At 37.4% G+C, this 26,742-nt stretch overlaps 2 protein-coding genes across 6 annotated transcripts in view; one reads left to right on the top strand and one right to left on the bottom strand.

The window, feature by feature from the left end:
* LOC129767870 (protein furry) overlaps nucleotides 1-26,742 on the bottom strand; it is a 248,238-nt gene that overhangs the window by 90,872 nt on the left and 130,624 nt on the right. For all 5 annotated transcript variants that reach the window (XM_055769115.1, XM_055769116.1, XM_055769117.1 and 2 more), the window contains 3 exons: nucleotides 26,200-26,319; nucleotides 5,950-6,083; nucleotides 5,549-5,647 (listed from right to left, as the gene is read on the bottom strand). In XM_055769115.1, the coding sequence (XP_055625090.1) occupies nucleotides 5,549-5,647; nucleotides 5,950-6,083; nucleotides 26,200-26,319 (353 nt within the window). The remainder of the gene's footprint in view (nucleotides 1-5,548; nucleotides 5,648-5,949; nucleotides 6,084-26,199; nucleotides 26,320-26,742) is intronic.
* LOC129767875 (uncharacterized) lies at nucleotides 11,231-14,290 on the top strand. Its single transcript, XM_055769125.1, has 4 exons — nucleotides 11,231-11,350; nucleotides 11,429-11,556; nucleotides 11,636-12,046; nucleotides 12,118-14,290. The coding sequence occupies exons 1-4, from the start codon at nucleotides 11,318-11,320 to the stop codon at nucleotides 13,700-13,702; spliced, it is 2,157 nt and encodes a 718-aa protein (XP_055625100.1). The 5' UTR covers nucleotides 11,231-11,317; the 3' UTR covers nucleotides 13,703-14,290.

Raw genomic sequence — 26,742 nt, 5'->3', positions numbered from 1 at the left:
ATCCTTGTACGCAGAAGGAAAGCGGTACACCACGATTGAAGAGCTCAAGGTCGCAATTTTGGAAAAATGGAAAAATATCGAGAAACCCGTTCTGAAAAATTTGGTAAATAGTATACCAACACGAATTTTCCAGGTTATTAGCCCAAAATGGCAAGATTGCCAATTATTGACATGTAAATCACGCAATAGTTTTGAATTTTTCGATGATGATACTTATAAATTTTGAAATGGTCTTATAGATACTTGACAGCTGAAATTATCATATTTAAGCACAATAAATAAACAAACAATTCTTTTGAACGAAATTGAGGTTAAATATACTTTATTCTAAGCATTCTACAATGTATGAAGGTATCTTGTTGATATTCTGTTTGTGTTTGTGTTGCGACGAAATATAATCAGGGTGGTCTTATAGAAGTTGGACAGAGTGTATTACTCCGTTCAGCCGACAAATAGGTATTCAAAACCTTGCACTCCAAGCGTCACTTTCCCGTTTTCGAAACTTTGAACTTACACCCCGGTACAACAACAAGAGACGTAGTCCTACGTCAAAAAATGCTTTTTTTTGTGTTGAAGGGTGAAATGAACAACGTTTGTGTGTATGGGAGCAGAACTTTCTTTCTCTCAAACTGAACAACTGCTTGGAAAGAAAAATCCGAACGATGCCACGCAGGGGATCGAACCAAGACCGGCTGAAATGCAAAGCTATTATACACTATTACGCTATACACATGCTGTTGCACAGATACTTGAGAATATTACACCACATTACGAAAAGAAGTTGGATATTTAATGTATGTATGGCAAGTGTTTTCTAAGAGTAAAAAGGAAAGCATGAACGTGAATCTGTACTCTTTTCGGTGGAGGCCGTGTATGTGGCAAATTATTCGGAAACAGTCAATGCGTGCTTATTTGCAATGTGTCTTTGGTTTGGCTCTCTCATATTGCTTTATATTGCTATGGTATATATTATACTAATGCTACTAGTATGGCAGAGTAGCACATTCTTTGTTATTTTTAAGCTCATTTGGTCGGTGTTAAGTGAGATCGGACCATGTGACATTTTTATGATTACGAGAAAAACGAACTTGTAGTTCAGTGCTCTGCAATTTTCAAAGCAATTAATTTTTTCGTTCAATATTGTTCTCAAAAATGTTAGCTACTCTCTGCCAATACTTTGACGTATGATAATTGTAAAAAAACATCAGAGGCATTATTTGGCTGCCTATACGTACATGGTCCACTCTGACTGAACCTAATGAAGCATTTTTTAAGATTTGGTTCACTATGACTGAACAATTTCGAAATATTTCTCAATCAATTATCAGTTGTGGGTCAAAGTGTGCCATTCCGTTATAAAAATTGGAGAGAGAAGGGTGAGGTTGGAACTGCATAAATATTTGGTTGCGTTCAGCATAATAGTCTTTGCCATCTATTACAGGCATGAATATGATTGCACGGCAAATATGTTAAAGCATAAACTTCCCATTTACAATCATCTTAGACAAGATTCGTCAATCGTTGAATTCGAAGTCATTGTCATCGATACAGTCTAAATGGCACTTTGAAATAGTACATTTTGCGATCATTCACACTGAAGACCAGCATTTTTCACTGATCCGTTCAGTTAGAGTGGACCAAGTTTATTTTTTAATATAATTAGAATGCGCACATTTTACACTAACGGGTTCAAGTACATTTCAACAACCTAATAACTTCAAGAAAAAGTTTTGTTGGTTTGAATTCGGCGCTTGAAAACTGTTTAAATTCAATATACAAATTATTGATACATGGTCCACTCTGTCTGCACATGATGTAGAGCCATTTCGCCATGCTAAATGGTTAACGGTTCGCTCTGACTGCATACAATTAGGGATTTTCGTTGATCAATCATAACAATTTCGATCTGTTATTCTTGCTGTATGCGTGATTTTTCAAATCTGATAAATGTGGTAAGAAGCTTACATAATGCTTAACCAAATGTAATTAATAACTCGAAATTTTCACTTTTGCGACTTGTTCCCCTCTGACTTAACACCGACCATTTAATGTTAAAAATCAGGATGGCAATACATGTGATAAAAATTACTTTTGTGTGAAGGGGTATTATTCCCAATGGTATCCGGAAGGTGATATAGGAGATCGTGCAGATACTCTTGAACATTTACTCTCCACTTATAGTAGGTGGAGATCCCATGTGAGGATCATGTAAATTATTATTATAATAATATAAAGCAGTCACGCTTAACCCTACACCACCGGCACCGACAACTGATTTGTCATACTGGCCCTCTGCTCAACTTTTCGCCGTTTTTATTTGTTTAGTGAGTACCTTCTCAATACAACACAGAAGCTTTCGTTTGAATAAAAACTGCTCCAAGAAATGAATGGTTCAGTCGTTCTGAAAATGACGATTGAAAATTATGTCTCATTTTGCGGTAAACGACAATCACAATAAGACAAACAGATAGAAGGTTGATATCACCCCCCTCCCCCCTTAGAGAGGGAGGTGGAGTATCTAACCACCATAGAAACAGTAATACAGAAATTTGTGTTTAATTTGTATGGTAGCCCCCCTTAGAGATGGGGGAGGGGTCTCAAACTATCACGAAAACCTCCGGCCCCAAAAACTCCTACATACCAATTTTAATGTTGATCGGTTCAGTAGTTTCCGAGCCCATAAGAATCAGACAGACAGACAGACAGACAGACAGACAGAAATCCATTATATATATATATATATATATATATATATATATATATATATATATATATATATATATATATATATATATATATATAAATAGAAGATAGATCCTTCAAATCATTTTAAGGTTCAGAAGATCATAGAGTCAATGCTCCATTGACTTTATTTGATATGAATATAAATGAGCATTATTATTACGCATGATCTAAACTCTCTTATTTGACGCATAGTTCGTAATGAAAAGAGAATGCATTTTTCGCAAAAAATGTATTGTTTCATCCCATTTGTTTATTCATTAGGCTCATTAGCATTTTAGCTGTAACAGAGCCGGGTTTTAATCGTGTACATGTACATATGTTTTACGGTTCTATAAATTGTAAATTACACAGTAGTAGTAGCCATTTAGGCGTTAGGTTTTCTGTTCTATTAAATTATGGTAAATTACGCAGTAGTAGCCATTTAGGCGTAAGGGTACTCTTTCTGTTCTTCCATTGTTCAGCAGACCGGACAGCGAAGACAGTTGATATTCATCATTATTGATTGATGTTTGGTTATTAATATTTAGAACAGCAGTCCGATGTTTCTTGCAGAGCAGAGCAGTTGTATGGATGAATTGATCTTTGTTCCACCGGTTTCCATCGCTGATGATGGTTGTGTGGGCGTAGTTATTCTATAACAACACAAAAATGGTCAATTGAGAGCCATGAGTTTGAACTCACGATCGATCGCTTAGTAAGCGAACGCGTAGCCAAGTGGCTACGAAGACCCCCTAGTAAAACCGCTAAATATGACATACTTTCTTTCCGCTGCTATCCACCTTTAAAGCGGGCTCGAACAATACTGAGCTAAACAATCCCAAAACTATCTGAGTTTTCAGTTCAGTACAAAGTGTTGTCTTTTTAACGCCACCTAGCGTGACACGATCGCGTTTTCATAACGCGAGATACAGCTTACTAACATGAAAATAAAAAACTTCTTTTTATTTAGATACAAGGCGGACTCGATTATATACAGTCTCCGAATTATTTCCACTTTACAGGCAAACCTGTTTTTGACGTATGACTACCGTTGGCCTTGTAATCATTTGTTCAATGTTGTATCTAAATCAATTGTCAATTATTTTAATGATTTTTTTAAAAATTTATGAAGTTCAAGCAAGTGCAAGCATATAGCTTCATTCGTGCATGTTCTGTGGAAACATTCTGATTGACCAGAGCGAGCATATTCGGCCCATGGAACATTCGTGAGATAGATTAGATTTTTATTTCCGATAGTTTATTTTCAAATCAATTTTTTAATAAATGTGTAACGAACATCACTCTTCTTCTTCTTGGATGGCTATAAATAGGGATTGTTAACAGGTTTTACCGTTACCGGTTTTTCGGGTAATACCGGATCATTTTCCATTTCCGAATTACCGGTAATTTTACAATCAATAACCGGTAATTTCGGTAATTTTTTTACGCCATAAATAATATTTGCCTTTATGCCGCTTCGAAATATTACTCGAGAATCAAATAAGATCTATGACTTCCGACCTACGACCTAAGAACTTCAGTTCAAAAAATCGCTGCTCGATCTGAAAACGAAACACAAGGTTCAGCTTCAGCGATGAAGAACTGACAGCGATAAAGAAATTTGTTGGTGCCCTCGAACCAGTTCTAGTCGCTGTTGAACTGCTATTGCGGAAGAAATGCACCCTTTATGAAGCTGACGTCAGATTGCAATTTATGCTAGAATAGCTATCGGAGCAACTATAGGTTTCGAAGCAGCTGCTCGAAGTCCCGATTGGGAAGATTGCAGGAAGACGTTTCGTATATGCAGATTTGTTCCCGTATATCAGGAATGGCCAAACGGTAGTCATCGGTCTACCGTTCGCCAGCGTAGGTACTCCTAGGCGCCCGCCACCTGGTCTAGGATGGTGACACTATCCAAACGCAATGGATTAAGATGTAAAACTAGATATTTCCTCTTAAAAGTTTTCGTTTAGATATTTTTTTTCAGGTTGTTAGTTATTAAGGCATATCATTTGTTAAATGACCAATTGAAAATTCTGGAAACATCCGGCATAAGGTTTCGAAAATCAACAGAAACTAAATTTTTGGAGAAAACGGATATTACGTTCAAAATAGTCTCTTGATGAGATCTCACAGCACTGTGTTGGTTTCACATATTCAATTGTTATTAAAACATCGTTTTTCGCTAGTTTAGGCTTCATGCAGGTCAATAGCAAAAGAGAAACGGAAATGGGAATGCTCCATCGACAACACAACCATGACTAAGTGGATTTCCGAACTGACACCCGCTTATATACAGATTTTTGTGATTTCAATAGCTTGCTTTCAAAGAAATTTTGGATTATTGAAATAAGTTTTGGGATAAACAAATAACAAGCATATAACTTGTAGACATTTTTTTAAAGAATGAAGTGATTATCACACCATTTCGTTCAGCCGGCAAAGAGGAATTAACGCCTGAAATTTTATTTCTGCAATGTAATGCTCTCCGTTTTCGAAACTTTGAACTTACACCCTTAGAACTTAGAAATTAAAGACGTAGTTACGATAGAATATGTCACTCACGGCATGATAAATCATGTAATTTTTATGCATCCAACATTCTATAATTATGATGCGAGAATACGTTAAGTATTTTTTTTTTGGCTGTATTATGGTGATTTTCAACACTTTTGGCTGGTTCGTCACCGGTTCGTCTTCCATTTTTGGAAGAATGTCGGGAGTGAGAATTGAACTCGTGACCTTGAGCGTGAGAGGTACGGATGTTACCACTACGCCAGATCGCCTCCTCGTTAAGTATTATTAACATTTATCATCTACTTACCTTCGCAGTAATGTAGAACAAATTGTTCAAAATCATTTCGGTTGCCTCTGTTGACCCGGAACCCTCTCGCCGGCCTCTGCTGCTCGAATCCGGATAGTACTGCGAAAAAAACACGATGTGAATCAACACATTTTCAGGAATCTTAATAACGCGTAATATGTGACAATACAATAACTGGTTACATCTGATAGCTAAATTCAACTAAGTTGGAGTGACTAGCGAAAACTGGATTTTTTTTTTGTTCATTTTTTGTTCATTTCATTTTTCATTGTTTTGCTAGACTCATTCTTTTTGCCTAACCCCTGTACATACTTTTATTTCCACGACATTCGTTAATCATCACCTGGTGACTAGCATAGAATTTTTTCCCCGTTCCTGTTGAAACAATATGTTTTTCTTACCATTATGTACGATAAGGGTGTTGCGGGTGGGACGCTGGAAGCTACCAGTTCCATATTTTCAAGCCACGGGAGTAGGCATTGCAACAGCAGAGCCCGCACTTCAGAACGTGCTGTCTGGAAACGGTGGGTTATCTCTGAAAAAAGAAAGAAAAAAGAAACATATATAAGACAAGGGAACAAAGCATATAAAAGTTACTTGTTGGTACAGTCCGTTACGATGGATTATTATGATGGATTATTCTACAGAGAAAAAACAAAGTGGCTCAACCATCCCACAGGTATTCTGTCAAACGGAATGAACGGGGAATAGATTTTTAAATAAATTCAACTGAAAAAATGTCAGTTTATTGTTACATCTAGAACATTCCGGATATGTTGTGTTTCAGTAAAATTTATATTGATCAAGGAATAAGCAATATTCTCCACCGAACAATCAACAAGCTTCTGAACAATGGCATGTCCTCTGGCGTCGGAATGTAAAGTTCACACGAGCAGCAGCGAATCACATCAAATAATTTAACGGTTGATTGCTCAATTGCCTGAGGGTTCTCGGTTGATAAAAAGTTAAACCATGGTTAACGTGACTCCATCCACATCGCCCCCTCCGGCATATGAGTCCATGTCTCCGGAACAGAAATGAGATATACGCATAGAATAAAGATGAAGCGTTCCGACAATTTTTACGACGGTACACCATAATAAATTTTTGTTACCTTTTCGCATTAAAAATCAAACGCTCACCCGATGTGCAGAATCCACTTTCGCTCTCAGGTGGAAGGAAAACAGACAAATTGACAAAATGAGAGTTTGCAAAACGGAACTGAGGGACTCGCCAGAGTTAGTATGATGGAAACGGAGAATGGGCCATCGAGCTCGCCAAAGCCTGATAAAAAAAGGGTTGAAACGTTTCCCCGAAAGGTAAAGTGGCCTATATGCATTAGGGTTGGGATTTGAGAAGGTGTTATATGGTCTGGAAAGCTTGAGAATAAATAACAAGAACCTTATCTGTAGTGTAATAGTATAGCATTATCACTGTTCAAATAATAAATATTGTCTGCTGTGAATATTCAATCAACCGGTTTGTTTCGAATCACAATATGGAGATCAGCTCTTTTATAAGCTAATCAAGATGAATTTCATATAATGTTTGCTAAATGCTCGGTGAAAATTACAATGTTTTCAAATGATTGATTTTTGATTGAGACGCACAATCAGAATGTTTTGAAGGATTTACGTAGACTTAAAAAGTGATAGAAAATCAATGTTGGAAAAAAAACTGAAGAACAATGTCCGCATTTAAACAGGAAGTCAGTGAGTGATATATCTCCTAGAAGGACCAATCACACAGCAAAAAATCGAAACAGTTATCTATTGTAGGCAATCCAGAAAAGGTAAATTGATCAATCGCATATCAGCGGAGGTGGTCATAGCTGACTCGGAATCGCAGAAACTGACTGTGTGCGTAAATTGGCAGGGGCTCGATGCTCACTTGGATTTTTTTTTCAAAATAATGTGCAATTATCCTGAAGTGAGTACAAATATATCGAGATGAAGTGTGTGGCGATGAAGATCCAATTATTGATGATTGATTTTTTTTATTCATATCATTTTTAGGACTTCCCCAAAATGAATTCATTGAGAACTACTCCCAAAGTAGACCACAAATCAAAGCTTACGCGAAATCTAAATCAGTTTCGGTTTGTGGGTTAACAGAGAAGCGATATTAGATATGTACGGAAAAGTAAACTCATTTTTGAGTGGAAAAATTTAAATTATTGAAATAATTGTACAGGTGGGGTAAAACGGACAGTTGCCAGTGGGAGTGAGATGGACTGTGAAAAGTCTGTTTAATAAAAAGGGTGTGTCACATCAAATTGCATCACGGAAAAAACGCGAGTAGAAATTCGCCCAGTAGACCGATCCTTTTGAAAATTTTAGACAGTAAAATAAAAACTATTAAACAACTTTTGGCATTTTCTTTTTATTCATTCTTCGAGCCCTAGCCCGTATGCTCGCACCTTCCTCTTTACCCCGTCCATAAGGTTCTGTACAACGTCAGGTTGTAGTTTTTTTTTAACAGAAATCCATTTTCTCTTGAAGTCCGCCTCCGATTTGACAACTTTTGGGTTCTTCCGGAGGGCCTGCTTCAAAATCGCCCAATATTTCTCTATTGGGCGAAGCTCCGGCGCGTTGGGCGGGTTCATTTCCTTTGGCACGAAGGTGACCCCGTTGGTTTCGTACCACTCCAACACGTCCTTTGAATAGTGGCACGAAGCGAGATCCGGCCAGAAGATGGTCGGACCCTCGTGCTGCTTCAATAGTGGTAGTAAGCGCTTCTGTAGGCACTCCTTAAGGTAAACCTGCCCGTTTACCGTGCCGATCATCACGAAGGGGGCGCTCCGCTTTCCGCAAGAGCAGATCGCTTGCCACACCATGTACTTTTTGGCAAACTTGGATAGTTTCTGCTTGCGAATCTCCTCCGGAACGCTGAATTTGTCCTCTGCGGAGAAGAACAACAGGCCCGGCAGCTGACGAAAATCCGCTTTGACGTAGGTTTCGTCGTCCATTACCAGGCAATGCGGCTTCGTCAGCATTTCGGTGTACAGCTTCCGGGCTCGCGTCTTCCCCACCATGTTTTGCCTTTCGTCGCGGTTAGGAGCCTTCTGAACCTTGTATGTACGCAGGCCCTCCCGCTGCTTGGTCCGCTGGACGAATGAACTTGACAAATTCAGCTTATTGGCGACATCCCGGGCCGAACTTCTCGGATCACGTCTAAACTGCTTAACTACGCGCTTGTGATCTTTTTCACTGACGGAGCATCCATTTTTGCCGTTCTTCACCTTCCGGTCGATGGTTAGGTTCTCGAAGTATCGTTTTAGTACTCTGCTGACCGTGGACCGATTCCCAGCATCTTACCGATGTCCCGATGTGACAACTCCGGATTCTCGAAATGAGTGCACAGGATTAATTCACGACGCTCTTTTTCGTTCGACGACATTACTCCAAATTTACGAAAAATTGACAGTGAAGCATGGCCAACGTGATCTATACACTCTTATCTGATTATAAGCGAAAGCTGAAGATATAATTCCTAAAAATAAAATTTCTACAGCGTTTTTTCCATGATGCAATTTGATGTGACACACCCATTATTCCTGAGGAATACAAATTAAACACAAATTTCTGCATTACTCGAGAATTAATCAAGCAAACGAAAACAAATTTGGCATGTGAAGGTTTAAGGGTGCAATAAATGTTTTTACGGTGGTTAGATACTCCTCTCCCTCTCTTAGGGGGGGGCTGCCATGCAAACGGAACACAAATTTTTGTATTACTAGAAAAAAAATCAAAATGAAACGAAATTTGGCGTGTGGAGGTTTTAGGGTGCAATAAATGATTCTATGATGGTTAAATACTCCTCCCCCTCTATTAGGGGGGCTGCCATACAAATGAAACACAAATTTCTGCATTACTCGAGAATTAATCAAGCAAATAAAACCAAATTAGGCATATGGAGGTTTCAGGGTGCAATAAATGTTTTTACGGTGGTTAGACACTCCACCCCCCCTCTCTAAGGGGGAGCTGCCATATATACGAAACACAAATTTCTGCATTACTCGAGAATTAATCATGCAAATGAAGCCAAATTTGGCATGTGGAGGTTTTAGGGTACAATAAATGTTTCTATGGTGGTTAGACACTCCACCCCCCTCTCTAAGGGGGGGCTGCCATACAACTGAAACATAAATTTCTTTATTACTCGAGAATTAATCAAGCGTATGAAACCAAATTTGGCATGTGTAGGTTTTAGGGTGCAATAAATGTTTTTACGGTGTTTAGACACTCCTCCCCCCTCTCTAAGGGGGAGCTGCCATACATACGAAACATAAATTTCTGCATTACTCGAGAATTAATCAAGCAAATAAAACCAAATTTGGCATGTGTAGGTTTTAGGGTGCAATAAATGTTTTTACGGTGGTTGGACACTCCACCTCCCTCTCTAAGGGGGAACTGCCATACATACGAAACACAAATTTCTGCATTACCCGAGAATTAATCATGCAAATAAAACCAAATTTGGCATGTGGAGGTTTTAGGGTGCAATAAATGTTTCTATGGTGGTTAGACGCTCCCCCATCTCTAAGGGTTGGCTGCCATACAACTGAAACATAAATTTCTTTATTACTCGAGAATTAATCAAGCACATGAAACCAAATTTGGCATGTGTAGGTTTTAGGGTGCAATAAATGTTTTTACGGTGGTTAGACACTTCTCCTCCCTCTCAAAGGGGGGATGCCATAGAAATGAAACATAAATTTCTGCATAACTGGAGCCAAATTTGGCAACCTTCACATGCCATTGAATATGAGAAATATGAGAAATGTTTCTATGATGGTATGACACCCCTCCCTCCTTTGAAATGGAGAGGGGGTCCCGTAAAACTAATACACATATTTCAACCAAATATATTTCAACCATACATGACAATTGATTTTTGTTTAATGTGATAAAACGCAGTATATCTTCTTCTATCTATATAAATAAAAATATTTGCAGTTGGTTGAAAAATCTTGAACGAGAATTGTGTCTGAAAATAATCTGATATTATAATGACAAGTTTTGGTAGAAGTACTAGGAATTTCATAGTAAAAGGCAACATTAAAGAGTAGATTAGAAAATCAATCAATGAACAGTTCAGCGATTGAACCCATGAACATGTGCTTAGTAAAAAACGTGAATGTGATAATGAAAAATAAATTGTTGGCGGGACGAAGTTTTCCGGGTCATCTAGTTTTCTATAAGTTCTAATGTCTTTATTTACATTACAAATGAGAACAATGCACAAAGAACGCAAACAACGAACGGCACAAACGGATAGCTAATAAATGCTACCTTGGCCGATAGGTAATCCGCAGCGCTATGAAACGTTCAATCGAAAGGATAATTAGAACGAGATATATCGCTACAGTCCAGATAAATAAATGAAACAACGTGATTTCAACCCCTTTTTTTTGAGTCTGGCATAATGAGCACACAAGCCAACTATGTTCACTATACAATACTAGATTAAACAGTTGAATGTAATGATGATGCTTTCGATCTATGGAAGCGTCCTTTGAAATATTATGGAGATTTATTGGAATATGGGCTGTCTCTGAAAAAAATTGAAACAGTTATTCTTCACAAATATCCAATCAAAACAGAACTGAACATGACAAAAAAGTGTCATCATTCGTCCACATTCATTGGGTTGGTCTCATCCTGTGCACCATAGTGAAAGCAACGAATCAAAGTACTCATCGCTTACTGCCGCTCTGTGCCATCAGCGTCATCAATCAGATTGTAAATAATTCGCGACTCACCTTTGATGGAAACATTGGCGGAAATAATCCTCGCATTAGTGAGTAAACATGGGAATAGCGGCAGCGCTTACATATGTTCCATTCTATTTTTGGTTACCCGTTACCTCGTTTCGCAGCTCAAAAATTGCCTTGACGCGCACAGTTCCACCATCGCGATACGAATTTGTTTGGAGTTGCTCTGGGTACAAGTACTTGACAATGGGAATGGAATCAGCAAAGCGGATCTACAAAGTATTGGAAACTGGTAAGGGCTCCCCCTCCATTTGTTTATTATCCTCAGTGCTACAATTTGCTACTCATCGAAAAAAAACCTTTGGGAACAGCTGTCTACTGAACATAGATTTCGAACAGAACAGGCAAACAAAAACATTCGCTCGGCTCACGAGCTCTTCGCTGTCGGATATTATCGGCAAGTGCGAAGAGGTGCTTATCGAATCTATTCACGATGGGGAATTTCATTCGAAGCTATTCAAGCAAGCTTCCGTCACGAGCGAGAGTTCCCAGCTGAACTTCGAATCGGTCTCACAGTATTATCATGGGCGAAGATCAAAAGGAACGACGGTGACCTTGAAGAATGTCTTTTGTGACGAACCAGCGTGGAAACGAAACCAAACATTGAAGGAGAACTATCGCAAACTGTTGGTGGATTTACGAACGCTGGCCTTGGCTCATTATGACAGGACATTCTCGCTGATTGACCTAACCACATCGGAGGTGGTCTTCGAAAGCAAGAAGTAAGTGTAATGAAACCCCTTTCATTTGCATATCAATGACAGAATGTCTAACTTGTTTTCTCCTTCTACATGTTGAATGCTTTGCTGCCAAAATACTGCGAGCTTTACGAAATAACTGAAACAGACATTTGCACTGTCGCATGTAGCAAGGATAACATCTCGGTGGAGTGTTTCTTCAGCCAACGCGAAGTTAGATCGAACCTGGCACCAATACAATTGACTTTCATCAACGGCAAGCCAAGTAACGATTTTTTACCCACAACCAACGATATACTAACGCAGCAAAAATTCGAGATCGATTTCCTGATTGTGATAACTTTCCCCGAAAACGACATTTTGACCCAGCTGAGCGAACCGATTGTGAGAAAGTGTTTAGAGCGTTGCCTAAACCAATACAAGGACAGCTCTAAGCGCGTGAAACAGAATCTCATTACCACAGTCACCAGAGACCATCGGCCAACATCAGCACACAGTCATCAATCACACAGGATGAAATCTGTCGAAATCGCCAATGACCAGCGAGATGACGATGACATCCTATATAGGGTAAGCCAGCAGGGTGAGGACCGTCACACCACCTTCGAAAAGTGTACCAAATGGTTACAAACAAACGATTTCAACGAACAGGTGGTAAAGACAAAGCAGTGTAAGTTGGAAAAATTCGCTCGGCACCAGTTTGACACACGCCAAAAGGTTGACTTTTTCGATATTCCCTCGTCAACCCCAAAGAATTTCCGGAAGGATACCGAACAATCGTTAAAAAAGGCGAAAAACATTCCGCCAGCACATTTGCCAGTGCCGGAGTTCTTCTCGGCACAAAAAAGGTTCCTCGCAGATGAAACCCCAAAAAGGACAACCCTTCGAGAAAATCGAAATGAATTTGAAAGGGAAAATGCAAACCATTTAGTAGAACAGAACCGGAAAAAAACAACTAAGCCACTGCCGCCCCCTCAAACATCGTTTCTCCGAATGGATGCGAATAAAGTGGAGGGAAAAACAAGTTTTCCTAATCTAGAAACTCGTACGACACAAGATAAACTGTATCGTTACAGGAGGAAAGTAAAGAAAAAGCTTGCACAGGCCATCGAACCTCAAAATTCAACTCGTCCCAAACTTCCTCAAATAACAGTTGAAGTTTCACCACTTTTCGAAGCTCTGGCAGAAGACGTCGAGCGCCACCCAAACGATGGCACATCTTTTTTGAATATTTGCGGCGAAAACGACGACGGTTTGATAACCTTTACGAGGCCCCCTTCAACACAGGAAAACACAACCATTGTATCACAGCTGTCTAGCGCTGCCACCACACAGAACAATCAAAACGCGAGCCTTCCGGCCACGTTTCCAAACGTTTTTGTGGAACCCCTTTTCATCGAACCGAGATCGGCGGATAGCGATACCGATTTCATTATCGATTCGCCAAAAGCGCGCTTTCACTTCAATGACTTGGTGGAATGCTACGAGGACTTCCATACCAACTGTCGGGAAACAATTCAGCGCTACAAAATAGCCATCGAACGGGTGGAATCGGATTCTTCCTCGTCGGACTGCGAATGCTGCGGGCCGAAAATGTTGAATCAGGAATTGGAAACGCTCCGACAGCCGTTTCATAGGGCTAGAAATATTTTTTCCAATATTGGCGGCAGAAAATTTTGATGAACTTTATAACATGAGCTTGAAAGTCCATTCCCTGGTTCTCAGCACTCAGCACGATAAATGCTGCGTTATGATTATTCAAATTATCTCCTCCATATCGGATCGAAAACTTTCTCTCAGTTCACGTAGCAAATTTCTCATAAAGTTCGCAATCTATTAGCTATCACAGCATCCAACAACCTTCACTTATGTTAATAAATGCATCGATAAGGGCCATTTAGAAATGTTTGCACTGTTTTTGAACTTGCCCAAACATTACACTGGAAAACACAGAATTCTAGAATGATACGTTTTCTCAATATAAGGCGCGCGCCTGCCTTCGAAGCCATAATCGATTCACTATTTCTGTGCATAGCATCAAATTTGTAATGAAGCTTCAGAATGATAAATTTTCCCGGCACAGTTTAAAATGAGTTGAATGTAATCTACGGTACCCAAGTATGAAACAGTTTCTTCAATCTGATTATGATAGACATCAAATACCGTTGTCGTAAAGCTAAATACAACTGATTTCACTGTGTTTGTTATTATGATCCTGTTCAAACAGTTATAGCGAAAAAAGTATATAATACAAGACTACCAAAATTATTAGTTTTTCTATCTTTCTTTAAAACAAATCTTCAACGACTCTCCTACACAAAAGCCTTCAAGGAACAAACAGAATTACGCATCGACACGCATCGCTGTGGATACATTTAACACTCCTATACTCGCGCATTGATATGTCAGTAGAAAAATTCGTTCATTTCTCAAAAAATATCAACACTACGACTTTGCGATTCTCTTTAGCTTCGTTATTCGTCGTTCGTCATCGTTTAGCGTAACGCATGTGTTGGTACAAAGGGGAAGTGTACCACTATTTTGACACACCAACGCGAGTATAGGAGTAACTTTTTTGGACAACTGCCTTTTTTCATATTCTAGAATATTGTTGAATGAAATGTTAGTGCCGTGGAATTTTCATTGAATATAATGCATAAGATCATTGATTACAGTCCCTTTTGTAACTGGATTGAACGGATCCATATATTAACTATTCGTTGATATATTCGTCGTTAGATTCATACTTTCAAAAGCAACATATAAATGTTTGACTTTCGTATAGTTATTCGCTAAATTTAATGGTCATACATACACACACTTGTGAAAGAATTTCACTTATGGAAGAATTGTAAACAGTAAACTATAAACTTATCGGTGGCTTATGGTAATTTTTAACAGTTACAGTTTCGGGGATACTTTTTTTATAATGAACAATATCGACAAAAAAACAAGAAAAATAAAGGGTGGGTTGTATCTATGATATAACCGCAAGGTTGACGTGGGACTACCTTAGCTTAGTAATCATTTGTTTTTATTCATTAAATTTTTGATTAAATGAAACAATCTCCGAATTCAATTGAATTCAATATATTTGCGTTGTGAGTAAAAAGTTTGAACAAATGCCTTGTCTCTAGTGTCTGCACTATTTTACCAGCTACCTAAGTTTAGAAGACCGTGTTAGGGAAACGCACTCTAGTCTGCACAAAGGCAAGCCTGTGTTGAGGAAACATATTTTAGTCGGAACAAAAATGCCCCGACTTGCATGTATTTGCAATGCCAACTTCCCCACGCTCCTTGGATTTGAAGTATGTGTGAGGGAAACACATTTTGTTGTGAATAAAAGCTCCCCCTACTTTCATGTATTTGCATGTATTAGTGATCCCCGATAATCGTTCGATTAATCGATTAATCGAATACTTCCTAAAGGAATAAGTTATTAATCGAACGAATACTACGCAACCAATAATCGAAGCGAACGAATAATTTACGTCGATTAATCGATCCAAACCCACAGAAAAAAAACGTTTTATCCTGAAATTCAATCATTATCTTTGGTGCTCCCCTAGACTCGTAAACGAAACTCAATGCAGTCAATACGAATTGAGCATCTTTTGCGAGTTTAGGGGAGCGTAGAAGATGATAATTGATTTTCAGGCGGAATGAACACTTTTTGATTCCAGATGGCTTTCTAGCAAATAAGAAATATTAGTCTAACTAATTATTTCTCTCAGTGTGACGATTAATCGATTATTTGGGGCGATTAATCGTATCGAATAGCAAACTGCTGAAAAGTATTCGATTAGCTGATGAACGATTAATTTCAAAAATCAGGGATCACTATTTGCAATGTCGATTTCTCCAACGCTACTTGGTTTTGAAGTCTGTGTTAGGGAACACATTTCGGAGAGAACAAAAGTCCCCCTACTTTCGTGTATTTGCAATTCCGATTTCCCCAAGGCTGCTTGGTTTTGAAGTCTGTGTTGGGGAAACCGTAAAGCGGGCCAATCGAAACGAGGCAGTTAAGGCGTTTGTATAACGCTTAAAATTTTACAGTTATTCAATTATTTATCTAATGAAAAATAACAATTTTATTAATTGCGATAGATGCGTAGAAATATTCCCTATCAATTGATGCAAACATCTTTCCGATTCAGTAGAAAATGTTCGAGTTATAAGCATTCGAAATCTTGCATTTTTTCCTGCATGTTCAGTGTTTATGTTTTCATTTTACCCCCATATATTCCGGTTAGACGTAGTCCCACGTCAAAAAAAAAGAAGTTCCTTGAAATCCTTTTATATTATCTTTTTATACCCCATCTAAAAAAGGCATTAATTCTAAGTTTACCAAGAATACAGAGACAAAGAATATTAGAAATATGCAAACTTAATATTCCAGAGCCTTTATCATCTGGTGATTATCTGGAAGGCCGTTATACATTCTTCTCTTCGATAAAAGACCCGAAAAACACGCAACAACTGCATGAAATGTAGAAAATATGTTTGTTTCGAGCATGCAGTTATGCTATGTTCTGATTCTTACTCCAATGAAACCACAATCGATTAATACGTTTTTATGTTATTTTATAGCTCTTTATACTTCCATGAATTATATTCAGTTGCTTACTTTGAATTAATAACAGAGAAAAAATTCGAATTTCGTTATTTGTGTTGGAGTATCAAAAATTACTCTGTTTTGAGGAGGCTGGATTAGATGACCTATTAAAACATAGTGAAGACGAAGAAAACAGCTTTTCATTCAATAATACCCTCTTCTTCAAATAAATGCCAATAAAGCTTGAAAAATACACAATGGCAACATTACAGAGAAGTTCAATTTCCGGTCTGTGAAACCATGCGCGCGAATGCCAAACACCTGGTATTAAATAACAAAATCGACGCCACTACAGAACAGCCACACATGCGCCGAACGCCAGGAGCGGACTGACCCGGAAACAATGCTCGAATTCACGAAAATTGAATAATCAATCAGAAAAAGTCACCATTAAGTCCGAACACATTGCTAGACTCACGTAATCTCTCTCCTTGAAAAAAAAACTAGATGTGAGTGAAATAATGTGATATAACCGCAAGGTGGACGTAGGACTACCGTTAGCTTAGTAATCATTTGTTCATCTGAATCAATTCTCCATGAATGAATGAATGGAAATTTTGATAGTTTGCAGAACGTTCTTCTTGTAATTGTGTGAGTGGATGAGTATAAGTATTGAATTAGAGAACGAAATACGAGATTTGTGTCCTTATTGCCAGTATGTATCTCTTTACTGCCACCACAGGCGATTTTATATTTGTTTGCTTGGTTTTGAAGTCTGTGTTGGGGAAACCGTAAAGCGGGCCAATCGAAACGAGGCAGTTAAGGCGTTTGTATAACGCTTAAAATTTTACAGTTATTCAATTATTTATCTAATGAAAAATAACAATTTTATTAATTGCGATAGATGCGTAGAAATATTCCCTATCAATTGATGCAAACATCTTTCCGATTCAGTAGAAAATGTTCGAGTTATAAGCATTCGAAATCTTGCATTTTTTCCTGCATGTTCAGTGTTTATGTTTTCATTTTACCCCCATATATTCCGGTTAGACGTAGTCCCACGTCAAAAAAAAAGAAGTTCCTTGAAATCCTTTTATATTATCTTTTTATACCCCATCTAAAAAAGGCATTAATTCTAAGTTTACCAAGAATACAGAGACAAAGAATATTAGAAATATGCAAACTTAATATTCCAGAGCCTTTATCATCTGGTGATTATCTGGAAGGCCGTTATACATTCTTCTCTTCGATAAAAGACCCGAAAAACACGCAACAACTGCATGAAATGTAGAAAATATGTTTGTTTCGAGCATGCAGTTATGCTATGTTCTGATTCTTACTCCAATGAAACCACAATCGATTAATACGTTTTTATGTTATTTTATAGCTCTTTATACTTCCATGAATTATATTCAGTTGCTTACTTTGAATTAATAACAGAGAAAAAATTCGAATTTCGTTATTTGTGTTGGAGTATCAAAAATTACTCTGTTTTGAGGAGGCTGGATTAGATGACCTATTAAAACATAGTGAAGACGAAGAAAACAGCTTTTCATTCAATAATACCCTCTTCTTCAAATAAATGCCAATAAAGCTTGAAAAATACACAATGGCAACATTACAGAGAAGTTCAATTTCCGGTCTGTGAAACCATGCGCGCGAATGCCAAACACCTGGTATTAAATAACAAAATCGACGCCACTACAGAACAGCCACACATGCGCCGAACGCCAGGAGCGGACTGACCCGGAAACAATGCTCGAATTCACGAAAATTGAATAATCAATCAGAAAAAGTCACCATTAAGTCCGAACACATTGCTAGACTCACGTAATCTCTCTCCTTGAAAAAAAAACTAGATGTGAGTGAAATAATGTGATATAACCGCAAGGTGGACGTAGGACTACCGTTAGCTTAGTAATCATTTGTTCATCTGAATCAATTCTCCATGAATGAATGAATGGAAATTTTGATAGTTTGCAGAACGTTCTTCTTGTAATTGTGTGAGTGGATGAGTATAAGTATTGAATTAGAGAACGAAATACGAGATTTGTGTCCTTATTGCCAGTATGTATCTCTTTACTGCCACCACAGGCGATTTTATATTTGTTCCATCACCACCATTATACGACGGTCGTTCAAAAAATTAGTTTCAGTACCTCAGATATCGCGGAAAAAAAAAGTTTTTCTATTCCGAGCGCGAAGTGCATAGCGTCCAACTTTTTGAAGTACGATGTAACTGCGTCACGAATTTCTTCAGTGTTATCGAATCGTTGACCGCCGAACGCCTGTTACGAAAAGCACCTTGTTTTTTGTCCCAACTTTATTTTTCCGCGATTTCTGAGGCACTGAAACTTATTTTTTGAACGACCCTCGTATATCTTTGTTAACAAATAAAATCAACTACACTTACGTCCGATTGAATCACACACAAACACTCTGCACCTACCGGTGATGTACCAATGATGTACGGAACCCATCAGTTCACTTCACTTCTTTGTTCTTTAGAGGCTTTAAACTTTGCAGTTTGTTCGCCTCTATTCCGCATCACCTTACTCAAAGCTGTATGTACAGTCATTCCATTCCAAACCGATATAATGGTTCTTAGATTTCCATGAAAAGTGGCAATTTTGTTCTTTATCGCAAAACATTAGATCCGTATTTTTTAATTTTTTCATTAGGGTGTCCAATAGGGTGGCAATGGATGTATGGAAAAAAAATCATCATGGAATTTCAAAAACCGACCATGTACATTTCGTTTATTGGCCCAAAAAAATATCTGTTGAAAGCTTCAGTTCAATCGGACATGATTTAGAGGTGCCTCAAAGCGCTCAAAGTTTCGATTTTTTTATCCTCGAAAATCTTTCAAGGAGGGAGTAAAGGAAATTTGGAATTTTCGATGCCAAATGTCTTAAAAATGCGTGAAACGTGGAGATCTGGTGTCATCTAGAAAAAAAATTTTGCCCTGCAAATGAAACACAAATTTATACATTACTCGAGAATTAATCAAGCAAATGCAACTAAATTAGGCATCTGAAGGTTTAAGGGTGCAATAAATGATTCTATGGTGGTTAGATACTCCTTCCCCCTCTCGTAGGGGGGCTGCCATACAAATGAAACACAAATTTCCGCATTATCTTTTATCTAAGAGGGAGCTGCCATACAAATGAAAGACGAATTTCTGCATGAATCGAAAACTAATCAAGAAAATACCAATTTTACCATGCGAAGGTTTTGGGGGACACAAAACATTTCTATGGTGAATAGACACTCCTCCCGTCTCTCTGAGGGAGGAGGGGGGCTGCCATACAAATGAAGCATACATTCCCGCATAATTCAAGAACTAATCAAGTAAACTGAATTTGGCATGTGGAGGTTTTATGGGAAAGAAACAGTTCTAAGATGGTTCGACACTCCTCCCACCCTCTTCTAGAGTGGGCTGTCATACAAATGAAAAACAAATTTCTGCATAACTCAAAAACTAATCAAGCAAATGGAGCCAAATTTGGCATGTGAAGATTTTAGGGGGCACAAAACATTTCTATGGTGAATAGACACTCATCCCCCCTCTCTAAGGGGAGAAGAGGGGAGGGGTCTGTCTTTATTCTATCATATTCTCTGTATCAAACATTTATTCCATGTAATGGAGAAACATGTTTTTTGCTAGTGGTTGCAAAATCTTGAACGAGAATTGTGTCTGAAAATAATCTGATATTATAATGATGAGTTTTGGTAGAAGTACTAGGAATTTTTTAGTAAAAGGTAAATTCAACGGGGTCGATTAAAAAATCAATCAATGAACAGTCCTGCGATTGGACTCATGAACTTGCGCACAGTAAGAAAACGTGAATGTTTAAAGGTATTGATAACAAAAAGCAAATTTTGGGCGGAACGAAGTTTGCCGGGTCAGCTAGTTTTTTAATATTTTTTCTTGAAGGCTGAGATTTTTTTACATAACATATCTATTCAGAGAAAATTTTACCCCTATTTCCCACCCCAACAAATTATAGCTTTCGAACTACTGGACCGAGTCTGATGATTGACATATCAAATTAAAGCCAATGAGCTATTCTTATTTTAAAAAATATTATACTTGAGGAAAATAGAATTTTGTTTTTGTAATTATTGATTGTAATTGTTTTTCATAGTTTATATGATTGCAGGACCAAGGGTATCATATTTTTTATATTTTTTTAAAGCTGAGGTTTTTTCACATAACATATCCGAATATCAGAGAGATGCCTTTTTTCGTTTTTGAGTTATGATTTTTAACAGTTTAGATGTTTTTAGTGTTCGTTCAATATTCCTATGCGACAAGACTACATCTATGCGACTAGAGTCCAATATCTACCCAAGTGTGATATTTTTTTAAAGAAGACCTCAACTCATTGGCTTCAAATTGATATATCGATCATCTGAATCGGCCCAGTAGTTCAACAGTTATGAATTTAAAAAAAAAGTTGAGAAAAAAGGGGAAAAATGATGTTAGGTACCATCGGTTAGTTTTCAAAAATCATAACTCAAAAACAAAAAAATGACGCCTCTCTGAATTTTGGATATGTTATGTAAAAAACCTCAGCTTCAGCAATCAATAATTAAAGAAACAAAATCCATTTTTTTGCAATTATATTTCCTCAGAGAAGACAAGTTGAGTTGGCTTCAATTTGATGTGTTGATCATCGGAATCTGTCCAGTGGTTCAAAAGTTATGCATTTAAAATAAAGGGATTTTCGGAAAAAAGGGAAAAATATTGATTTGTTGCTAAAATCGCTAAAATCGAAATGGACCCCCAATAGAAAAAAATACGGGATCAATATTTTGCGAAACAGAACAAAACTATCGCTTTTCACGGAAATCTTGGTTCTATATCGGTTTAGAATGGAATGGCTTTATATAAATATATATACAAAAACTCTCTTTACCTCGTTTCCACCTCGGATTTGAGAACAAAATTTTCAAAAAAGAACAGAATTGCAATGTGGATTCACATCATTCATTCACAATTCTCCCCTCGAAGCGATTCCATGTCGAAAAAAATCCTCTGCTCGCAAGCTGAAGAATGAATGGTTTTCGCAAATACAATCAATGTTAATTCTTTTCTGCTTTGCTTCTGTGTGTCGGTAAAACCTCTGTACTATGCTTACTTCGCGCATATTCTGAGAATGCATTCTGAAGAAAAACTATTTCAAAGTAGTCCTACGTTAAAAACTATATTTTTTTCAAATTAACTTTTTAAAATAACGTTGAAATAATGTCTTCTATATTCCCATATATTTGACCAGACTGCAAAACGTTTCCCTAACACGGTCTAGAAAACCCGGCACAATGGTTGCGCATACATGTTTTGATACAGAGAAAGATGATTATAATTGTGTTCCTACTTGTCAAAGCTATTTAAAATCAATATAGGGTAAATGATGTTGGTTTGTACGATTTTAGATGTGTTCACGCAATTAGTAAACGTAAATCGTTTTTTTTAAATAAAAATCACATGTGATTAAGACGTGTTTGGGTTTGTTGGAAAGCCCCAAGTCTCTAGTTTAGTAATACCATAACACGCCCAAATCATTCAAATTTTTATGTTTTTTTTGACGATTTTATTTAAAGAAAAACAATGATCATGGTTTGTCCTCCTATGATCATGGTTTGTTAGTAGTCCAAAACATTTTAAAAACGCCCACAAAGGCGTTAAACATGAGTAACGCAAAAACAGAATCAGTCAAAAAGGTCGCTTCTCTCACCATTTTCTTTTTTGTTCACATGAAGTTGTGACCATCTTTATCATGTTTCATAATCATGTAATCAATTCTAGATCATATCATTCTTCGAGAACGTTCAAAAAATTAGTAGCATCAACTTCTTAATTTTCGGTTTTGATTATTCGAGCTTTAAACAGTCAATAACGAATCTTGGATTCGTAGATACCATATTTTTAGATCTTGGTATTTTAAATCTATAAATTCAGATTCTTGGATTTTAGATCTAAGGACTTTTAAATTTTTTAATTCTAGGTTTTTGGCTTTTAGATTTTAAGGCCTTGGATTAACATACATATTTTAGAATTTGGGATTTATTATTTCTTGCGTTTTACTGACTTTCATTAGACTTTTGGATATTTCAGGGTTAACAATATAAATTCAAGGAATTTATATTCCAGATTTTTCGGATTATAGAGTCTTTGAGTTTTATTGGAATTTACTATCCATGGATTTTTGAATTTCAGATTGTTGGGTTTTAAATTTTTAGATTTCTGCATTTTAAATTTTTGAATTTAAGGATCTGATTTTTTTAAATTGTCGAATTGTTAAGCTTAAATTATTATAATTTTTGGATCATAGTTATTTTGGGTTTCATTGAATTTTAGTTTCTTGGATGTTTTGTTTTTATATTTTGAAATATAAGATTACATTATTATGATTGAATCATTTTTTTTTTTAGTTTCATAGGATTTTTGATTCGAGGTATCTGGATTTTAGGTTCTGAAAACATAAGATTTTTTGAGTTTTATAATTTTTTCAGTTTATATAATAAATTTTCGGATTTATGATTTTTCGATTATAGGTTATTTGGTTTTTTTTTATTTTGAGATTTTTGGATTCTTGGATTGTTGGTTTTTGTATTTTGAGATATAAATTTACGGATCTCCTAGGATGTTATTTGATGTTTCGATATTAGGTTTAGGTTTCTGAGATTCAAGATTTGTGGATCTTCGATCTTAGATTTCAGATTTTTGGATTCTAGAGATTTGATTTTTTTTTTAATTAAGTGCTCCCGTGGCCGAGTGGTTAGCGTCCCACACTACCATGCCGGGAGTTCGGGTTCGATTCCCGTTCTGGTCGTGAGATTTTTCGTCAAAGAAAATTCTTCCGGCTTGCACTGTGGTCACGCGTATTCTAGAGCTTGCCACTCCAGAGTACATTGAAGGCGTGTTATTCGGCATAGAAATCTTAACCAAGACAACTTATAAAAATGACGCAAGTAATGCTACGTTGAGAAGGCAAAAGTTCCACTGGAACGTTAGTGCCATCCAAGAAGAAGAAGATTTGAATTTCATTGGACTTGAGATTGTTTCATGTTAAATTTCTGGATTTCAGATCTACGAATTTTTGGATTTTTAGGTTTATGAATCTCAGATTTTTAGATTTTTGGATTTAAGATTATAGGTATTTTAATTCTATTAGGTGTAGTGGGTCCATTAAGACAATCCTAAACGTCGGGCAACGTATGGAAACCCCGGCCATGCATCAACATCGACAGCCGCGCGGAAAAAATTGCACTGTATCCGATATATTTCATTCACAACACCGTCACTCCGAATATGTTTTATACTTAGGCATCGAGCAAAACCTCTGCGTGTGATCAGCATTCGGAAAGACATGAGGTCTGCCCAATATCCTGAGCGAGAGTGTGTATTTGAAATCGCGAATGGCTTATATTATACACAATATCCTTCTTCTTCTGATTCTTCAGTGGGAACGCACCTAGAGAAATTTTGTCGTCTCTACATTGTAATCAGTAAAAATTTAACCTAGTACTAATAAACAGGGCGCTTATTAGTGCTATGATAAATTTTCTATGTTAATTAAATAAGCCTTGGATGCATTCTGAAGTTCTAAAATACGTTTGTCCCCAGTGCAAAACTAAAGAAATTTCTTTAACGAAAAACTCTCGATTAAAGGGTGTTCGGATCAAAAAGTGGTCAACTTAAATTCTCCGTATTTTTTCTAATCATTCATATAAAAAACCTGATCACCCCTCATTTTGTAGGTGTGTGTGTGTAGAATGATGCCTCTATTTGGATTTTGACATTAGATCTTTAGTTATCAAAATGACGTCAAAGCGAGAGAAGCGACGAATCAAAATTTTGTACATGCGTCGTGAAAATCCAAACTACACGCACGCAGAAATAGCAAAATCGTTGAATGTGGCCAAATCAACCGTCACCAAAGTAATAAAAGTGTTCGGGGAACGTTTGTCGACAACTAGAAAGCCTGGATCTGGGGGAAATCGAAAGCCGGAGGCCGCATTGACGAACAGAAGAGTGGCTAGCGCTTTCAAGCGCAACCCCAACCTCTTCGTTCGAGATGTCGCAAATAAGTTGGGAATATCGTCTACAACCGTGCATGAAGCTGAAAAACGATCCGGAATATCGACTTATAAGAAAGTAGTGACTCCAAATCGCCACGATAAGCAAAACCTTACGACAAAAACAAGGTCTCGGAAGCTGTATACGACATTGTTGACAAAGTTTGATCGCGTGGTAATGGACGACGAAACCTACGTTAAGGCAGACTTCAGACAGCTTCCTGGACAAGAGTATTATACAGCAACCGGAAGGGGAAAGGTGGCAGACATTTTCAAGCCTATTAAACTATCAAAGTTTGCCAAGAAATATCTCGTTTGGCAAGCTATCTGTACCTGTGGCTTGAAAAGCGACATTTTTGTTGCAACCGGGACCGTGTACCAGTAAATTTACGTGGAAGAGTGTCTTCAAAAGCGTTTGCTGCTTTTCCTGAAGAAACATGACTTGTGCTGTTTTGGCCGGATTTGGCATCCTGCCATTATGGAAAAAAGGCCATGGAGTGGTATGCCGCTAACAAGATGCGGGTTGTGCCCAAGGATAAGAACCCTCCCAACACAACAGAATTTCGCCCAATCGAAAAATATTGGGCGATAGTTAAGAAGACCCAAAAAACTGTTAGCAGCGAGAAGCAGTTCAAAGCAAACTGGCGTTCTGCGGTGAAGAAAGTGGATAAGGTGACTGTACAAAATCTGATGACAGGCGTCAAACGAAAGGCTCGCCAATTTGGAGTATTTTTTCCGTCTTTTATACATATTGAACTTCAAGAAGAAAGATACTTTGTTTTTTTTTAATAAACAAATAATCGATTTACACGCAGTTTAGTTTGACCACTTTTTGATCCGAACACCCTTGAGAATGAAAATCGAACCAGAACCCCTTAAACCCCCGAGAGGTGTAACACTAACCACTCGACCACAGGAGCACATACCCAATACTCAGTAAGTTTTGAACGGGCGAGGCTTAAATTGCAATATTTCCCACTCTCCACAGTGTCCGTTCACTTGTTGCAATGTTTGTTCACTGCATTTGCATTTCGAGCAACCGATTCGCACTGATATATAAATATTGGATCTCGCAGATATATTAGTTTCTCGTTATTAATAGAGTGGATAGATAAGCATAGAGATGAACAGAACAAATTTATAAGGAAATATGTATGCTTCCAATTTTCATTAATTATAACCATTAACGAATCAGGGAATCATAATGTATAACATATCAAACGAACCATACAGATTATCTGATTCGATTGGCTTCCATTTGCAATGTTTAACACCTAAGATTGATTGCAATCGATGATTTTTTTCTTTCGACATTCTCGACAATCGGCCGACTGGAACGTTATGTGTTTCTGATATCAATATCACCGGAACGGAATAAACGAAAAGTTTCGCGTAACTGGCTGATTGACAGAATCAGGGTCATAGGCTCTGTTCGAATTTACAGTCGCCTGTATTACATTATATACATTTTTTTTCTCTGCGGACACTGTCATTTGTGATTTTGAAAAAGATGAATATTTAGCTTAACGTGACTTACCAGAAAACATGGACATTGTTAGTTCAGGTCGAAGCCTGGCCATTTGCCTCGACAAGTACATCTGGGACCTGCAATAAGCCCCACTAAGAATGGCATCGAGTGTACCAACTTTGTCTAATTCTGTATATAAAAGAGAGAAAATACATTATCAATGGTGGGATGCGTAAAGAATAAAAACAAAATGGGACGAATTTATTCGATAATACCTAGTATTTCATACCAAGCAATTATTGAACTTCGATAGTAATTCTTCAAGCTTAAAATAAGAGAAAGTTCTTGATTGCAACGGTTGCGATTAGTTATATTGTAATCGCAACCGTTGCAATCAAGAACTGCCACTCACAGTCACTTCAACCGTCAACCGTGTTGTTAAGAATCATGTGTTGTCTGTAATGATTATTCCGGTTACAAAAATACAATAAATCTTATCATTGAAATAGAATCTCCCTGCGCATCTGTTCGGTACGAAGTACTTTGCAAACGATTTTTGCACAAGGAATTATTTCGACAATGAGGATCGAATAAACGGTAGTCCTTTGTATG

Source organism: Toxorhynchites rutilus, chromosome 2, assembly GCF_029784135.1.
Source record: "Toxorhynchites rutilus septentrionalis strain SRP chromosome 2, ASM2978413v1, whole genome shotgun sequence".
NCBI classification, from domain to species: Eukaryota; Metazoa; Arthropoda; class Insecta; order Diptera; family Culicidae; genus Toxorhynchites; species Toxorhynchites rutilus.
The sequence above is the reverse complement of the archived record's forward strand: the minus strand, read 5'-3'. Positions and strand labels throughout refer to the sequence as shown.

What these genes read in the sequence shown, in the direction of transcription:
- LOC129767875 (XM_055769125.1), top strand. Translation starts at nt 11,318, where the DNA reads ATGGAAACATTGGCGGAAATAATCCTCGCATTA. An exon ending in CTACAAAGTATTGGAAACTG is followed by an intron (nt 11,557 to 11,635) that starts GTAAGGGCTCCC and finishes CTTTGGGAACAG; the next exon opens with CTGTCTACTGAACATAGATT. An exon ending in GTGGTCTTCGAAAGCAAGAA is followed by an intron (nt 12,047 to 12,117) that starts GTAAGTGTAATG and finishes CTCCTTCTACAT; the next exon opens with GTTGAATGCTTTGCTGCCAA.